Raw genomic sequence first — 6,670 nt, 5'->3', positions numbered from 1 at the left:
CTTCGCATGGCAAAGTCTAGGTAGAAGAGCTATGCTGACCGAAAAGTACGTGATGTTTCTAACATGGTTAGGGAGAAGGTTCTGCTGAGGGTTTCACCCATGAAGGATGTTATGAGGTTCGGTAAGAATGGCAAGTTGAGCCCTCGGTTTATTGGGCCATTTGAGGTACTTCAGAGGATTGAAGAGGTGGCTTACAAGCTCTCCTTGCCACCTATTTTGTCGAGTGTGCATCCAGTATTTCATGTTTTTATGCTAAGGAAGTATGTCGGCGATCCGTCTCATGTTGTGGATTTCAGCACAGTTCAGTTGGATAGTGATATGACTTATGATGTGGAGCCGGTGGCCATTTTGGATTGGCAGGTTCGAAAGTTGAGGTCAAAGGATATACCTTCAGTGAAGGTGTAATGGAGAGGTCATCCCGTGGAGAACGCTACTTGGGAGACCGAGCGGGATATGTAGAGCAGATATCCACACCTATTTATGACTCTATGAATGTTTTTAGACTTGTTCGAGGATAAACATTTGTTTAAGGGGGGATGTAACGACCCGACCGGTCGTTTCAAAAGTTGTAGCCCCATTCCCCTATTAACTTCTCCAGTTTTGCTGTACAGTTGTTATGTGACTTATCGGGTTAGTTGGTTCTGGTCCGGAGAAATTTCAAAGTGAAATGAGACACTTTGTCTCATAATGGAATGCCCAAGTTAGAAAAGTTGACCGGATGTTGAATTATGTGTAAACGACCCCGGAATAGAGTTTTGATTCCTATGTTAGGTGATTTTGGATTTAGGAACGTGTCTAGATTGTGATTTGGAGGTGCGTAGTAGAATTAGGCTTGAAATGGCGAAAATTTAATTTTTGGGAAGTTTAACCCGGATCAGACTTTTTGATATCGGAGTCGGATTGAGATTTCGGAACTTGGAATAGGTTCGTGGTTTCATTTGTGACTTGTGGGAAAAATTTGAGGTCAATCAGACATGATTTGATAGGTATTGGCGTCGTTTGTAGAATTTGGAAATTTCAAATTAGGGTGCGATTCATATTTTTGATGTTGTTTGAGGTGGTTTGAACACTCGACTAAGTTCGTATCATATTTTGGGACATGTTAGTATGTTTGGTTGAGGTCTCGGGGGCCTCCGGTTGATTTCGGGTGGTTAACGGACTTGGAATTTAGTTTAAGAAGCAGCTGATGTTTTTCTTCTAATGGTATCATTGCACCTGCGAGGGTCTTGGTCGCAGGTGCGAGGCCACAGGTGGAGCGCAGGTGCGAAGTTGAAGGGAATCAATAGAGGTCGCATGTGCGATGAGTTTTCTGCACCTGCGATTGCATAAAAGCGGAGGTAGTTGGGATTAATGACTTCCGCAGTAGCGGAGTTTTCACCACAAAAGCGTATTCTTGGACCGCAGTTGCGGTTTCACTGGGCAAACATATAAATGCTAGGATTCACGATTTTGGCTTCATTTTAACATTTTGAAGTCGGAATTGGGCGAATTTTTTAGAGAGATTTCGAAGGGATTCTTGAGGTAAGTCACTTGTGGTTAACCTTTTTCAATAATTATGTTCCCCCCATTGATTTTTCCACCTAGTTGGTGTATTTTAGAGGTGTAATCTAGTTCTGAGCATATGAAACCTCGGATTATGTTTATGTGATTATTTCCGAGGTGATGCACATGCTATGTGACAGGCGTGTGGGCGTGCACCGTAGGAATTGTGACTTGGTCCATTCCGTGGAACAGTAAAGTTGAATAACTTATTGTTAGCTATATGCTCTCCATGTGTAATAGAAATTTGAATGTAAATCATGTTTAGGCTATATGTTGGTACTGTAGGGGCCCATAAATGCAGTGGTACCTGTTGAATTTCCTGCTAATTGCTACTTGTACTCAGTCATAGTTTTACTTTCATATCATACCTCAGTCTCTGTTATTCCTTATCTATACGTTATATTATTTCCGTTTTGGGCTTATTTCCATTATTTCAGAGAGCCCGTGAGACTAGAGAGGATGATGACTGAGTGAGGCCGAGGGCCTAATTTTAAGATATTGATACCATAGCACGTGAGTTGTCCGTGCAGATCTAGATATTTATACTGTAGCACGTGAGTTGTCCGTGCAGATATTGATATGATACTGTAGCACGTGAGTTGTCCGTACGGATATAACGCTTGGGGTGTAGGAGCCCCTCCTGAGTCTGTACATCCCCAGTGAGCACATGTACCTACTGAGTATGAGGGTTGAGTGCTGAACTATTGAGAATGATTGAGTGGTTGGTGCTCTAAGAGAATGCTCTTAACTTCATTATTGTTGCACTTAGCTGCTATATGTCACTGCTTTGAAACATCTCAGAGATTTATATCCAGTTTTTACTGGAACTTGGCATGTACAAATTGATTTGACTTAAATTATCGGATTTGAAAGCATGTTTACTTTCTTTATTGAGAGTACTTAAATTGAACTATAATTGTGTAGCTCGTCACTATCTTCTAGTTCTTTATTTGGTATTGTTACTTACTGAGTCGGTTGTACTCACGCTACACCCTCCACTTCGTGTGCAGATCCAGGTGTTTCTGGACACGTTGGGTGTTGATATTTCATACAGCTGATCGTTGGAGACTTCGAGGTAGCTGCCTAGCGTTCGCAGCCCTTGTTTCTCCTTCCTTGTCTTTTCTTTTATTGTATTTGACCCAAACTTTCATAGACATTTCTTCTCTAGACTGGTGATGTACTCATGACCTTAGTGACACCCCGATTTGGGAGTTGTTTTCTGCATTTGTATTTTCGGTTTTTACCCCGTTTATGAGAATTTTGTCTTTTAAAACCTCCTTTTATTCATCTTCTCTTAAATTTTGAAAATTTTGGCTTGCCTAATATTATGATAGGCGCCATCATAACAGGTTAGGATTTGGGTCGTGACAATATGTTAAGATCTATTAAATTCGTATATCTTTTTTCGAATTTGAAGTGGTATTTCAATAATTTAAAATTAAATAGAAAATAATTTAGGTATCATATTAATTTTTAAGTTTAGTTATTAAATCTGGTTAACCTTGAATGTGTACATTAAGAAAAATTTATTGTGAGATGTTAAAAAAATAACTATTATATATTACTGAGAAAATTCTACCATAAAACTATTTTAATAGATCATATGTTTATTATTTTTTTAATATTTACTAGATATATATTTACATATAAAAAATATAACAAAATAAGATGAAATAAAAATATAACAAAAAAATACTGAAAATCCGACAAAGCCGAACCAATCCAAACCGATATAGTTGGTTTGATTTTAATAGAAACCAAACCAATCCGGTCCATATACACCCCTAACTAAATAGTAAGGTTTCCATTACTAAATTATACTTATATTTTCGTGGCCTGACAAATTGTTTTTCACGACCACTTTGTTCCCAACTCAATCTTTGTCACTCTAACAAAAAGAACTAATAATATCTCTCCTAGATTAATTTAAAAAATACAGCTATAGTGATAAAATAAAATATGTACCTTGCTATCATGGTTGAGTTGTAACTTACAAGAATATTTCACTCTTTCTAACACTCTAAGTTCATGCCACCAACGGTTCAAGAGAATCCCTGTCACTGCCGAAAAGCCCTCTACATTGTAGTGAATTTATCTTGGTTATCTAAATTTAATTATTCACTTAGTATTTGTTACTTCAGTTTTCTCCCTTCTAGGTCTTGCATGTAAGTAGACTGATGGGCTTGGCCCACTCTATTATTACATAGTAATTATTAAATTGTCATTTGACTAGTCATCATTAATTGGACCATCAACCAAGTATTGGTTCTAGGTACTTCATACCTATGCAAATAACAATTCCAATTAAAACAATATATGTACATGCATATTAATACCTATGAAAATTAAAAAAATTATAACTACCAAAATAACTTTAAAGTTCACTCTTAAGTTGTCGGGTTATTACATGACCGAACACAATTTGTTTATCAAATAGTTTAAAAAATAATTTGCCAAACATAAATTATTTTTCTCCAAAACTACTTATGAAATACTATATATGTTGATAAAATACTTTTCAAAGTAAGTAACTTTTAGAACTAAGGGATGGGCTGCTATTGATTATTGAAGTTTACAAAAATTGTATGTAGTTATAGCCGGAGTGACCACCGATATTTCATATAGCAATGAACAAGTGGATTAGGGCTTTTAAAATTTCAATTAGTTCATTCAAATATATATGTAGTAGTATTATAATACACTTTCACAACAAGTGGATTAAGGGTTTTGAAATTTCAGCCGATGATATTTACTATAAATTTGTCGTGCACACACCATAATTGTGCAACACAATTTCTTACAACAATAACTATCACATATCAAAATAACTGCCATGGCTTCAACGAATATTTTCTTGATTTTCCTTTTGGCTGCATTAATCGTAACCCCCGTTGTTGTTGCCCAACTTGTTTCAATTCGTATAAGTGGGGTTGTACTTTGCAGCGTTAACGGCAATTTAGATGTCATCAACGGACTCACCCCCCAAGTTTTTTCTAGTAAGTTTTTTTATTTTGTACGTAGACCTATTATATATATATATATATATACCAAAAGGGAACTCTCCCAAATCGAATAATAAATTAGCTCTATATATACACTAAATCATATGATAGATGTCGTAAGTGGCATTATTAACCTATGATATATGAGTATATATATACACTGTCAGATGATCCAAGAGATAACTACAAGTAAACTTTCTTAATATTTAGGCAGATTTAATGATTTGAAGTCTAAGAGAAATAACACTACATCTATTATTCCTTTCATAACAATGGGTGAGGATGGTATAAATATAGAGTAACATGAGGCGAATGAATCCTACACTCGCAGTCATAAGATGCATATGGCCCGATCATAAGAAGTTTCAGCATGTTGAACTGTATGATCATTTCATTTAAAAGTTTAAAAAGTGTGAGATAATATCTTTTTATTTACATAATTAAGTTTATTTCCAACATATTTGCTAAAATGCTAAGTTGACCTAATTGCGTAAATAACATTAACATCATTTAACATTGCAGATGCATCGGTGCAATTACGGTGTGGAACAAGAAATGTTGTATCAAGTACAATAACAAATGGATCGGGAGTATTTTCCTTGGTGGTGGATCCTCGTGTAAATACTTTGCTATTGCTATTGTTGAACTGTCGTTTAGTAGTTGCAACTCCACTCTCAACATGTAATGCGAGCTTACCATCTGTTGGTCTTTTGGCATCATCCTTGAACCTTGTAAATATTGGTATTGGCGGTGTCGGCGGTCGTATTAATATCGGTTTAGGTCCTACTGGTTTTATACTTAATATTAACCTCATTTTTTAGTGAACGAGCTAGCCTGCTAGTGCTTAATTAGTACTACTACTATGCATCAGCTAGTTAACCTTCCTGGCCAGCTGTTTACTGCATGAATAAGGACAGTTGTTTCCACTAGTGAATAAAGTGCAAATAATATTTGCAAGTCTTATATTGGAGCCATCTAATCGTATTGCGTGTGTTTTTATTTAGTTTATAGCTTTGTCTTGTTTATTACCCTTTCTTATATTTTATTTCATACATGCGGAAATGACTATAGAATGAGCTTCAACCTAACGACTCTACATAATAAGGACACATGAAATAAGAATGAAGGGACATAAAAAGAGAAAATAACAAAAACGGGATAAGATAAAATTAAGGAAGAGACTGTAAGATGATAATGTAGGTCAAACGATAAGATTATAAATACTAATAAAAATAACGAATAAAATAAAAATAATATCTTATTCAAAGTCATATAATGATGAGACCCAATAAAGTATTTGACAAGGTATAATACCCCAAATAGGGTTATCATGCTTGGTGGGATTAATGAGAAAGAAGATATATATTATTATTCTATTAATAATATCTCTATGGAAGGAAAAATGAAAGTTTATCTCACGACCCAAATATCAATCTGTCGTGATGGCGCCTATCACATTACTAAGTAAGCCAAAAATAACATAATAACTACGCATTTTGAATTAAAAACCTGATTTAATAGGTCAAACAGTGAAAAGTGTCATAAATAACTAATAAAAACAACTACAACTCAACTACAATAATCCTAAAATCCTAGTGTCACCAAGCACATGAGCTACTAATGTCAACATAGTCTAAAACTCTAGTACAATTGTGAGAGAATATAGAATAGTACTGATATAATATGAAAGAAAGGAGAGTCAAGGTTTGCGGACATCATCACAACTACATCGAGGTCTACGAACAGGTACTATCACCATCCAAGCAATCACCGCATCCATATGTACTTTGATTTGCACACAAAGTGTAGAGTGTTGTGTGAGTACAACCGATCCAATATACTCAATAAGTAACAGGACTAACTTTGGGCTGAAAGCAGTGACGAGCTCAGAATGATAGCGTCCAAATCAAATTGACGACAACACGTATATAACAATATAATCACAGTACTAACTCAGAGAAGTTCCATATTTAACTTGTACATGGTACGAAAATTTAGGCATGCTTTCAAGTTCAACAATATAAGCTCAGAACTAATAACATATGCCAAGTACAACTATTCTGAGAAATGTTACATCTCTATGCCTACATGTAAAATATGCAAGTCGAATGCAATGTATCACAGTG

General features: G+C 35.5%; 1 protein-coding gene across 1 annotated transcript; it reads left to right on the top strand.

Moving 5' to 3' along the window:
- Positions 1 to 4,319: 4,319 nt before the first annotated feature.
- On the top strand, positions 4,320 to 5,518 carry LOC107791646 (phylloplanin-like). The gene is made up of 2 exons (XM_016613743.2): positions 4,320 to 4,538; positions 5,067 to 5,518. Exons 1-2 carry the CDS (start codon positions 4,376 to 4,378, stop codon positions 5,363 to 5,365), a joined length of 462 nt encoding a protein of 153 aa, XP_016469229.2. The 5' UTR covers positions 4,320 to 4,375; the 3' UTR covers positions 5,366 to 5,518.
- The last annotated feature ends 1,152 nt before the right edge of the window (positions 5,519 to 6,670 follow it).

This window comes from Nicotiana tabacum, chromosome 14 (assembly GCF_000715075.1).
Source record: "Nicotiana tabacum cultivar K326 chromosome 14, ASM71507v2, whole genome shotgun sequence".
In the NCBI taxonomy this organism is placed as follows: domain Eukaryota; kingdom Viridiplantae; phylum Streptophyta; class Magnoliopsida; order Solanales; family Solanaceae; genus Nicotiana; species Nicotiana tabacum.
The sequence above is the reverse complement of the archived record's forward strand: the minus strand, read 5'-3'. Positions and strand labels throughout refer to the sequence as shown.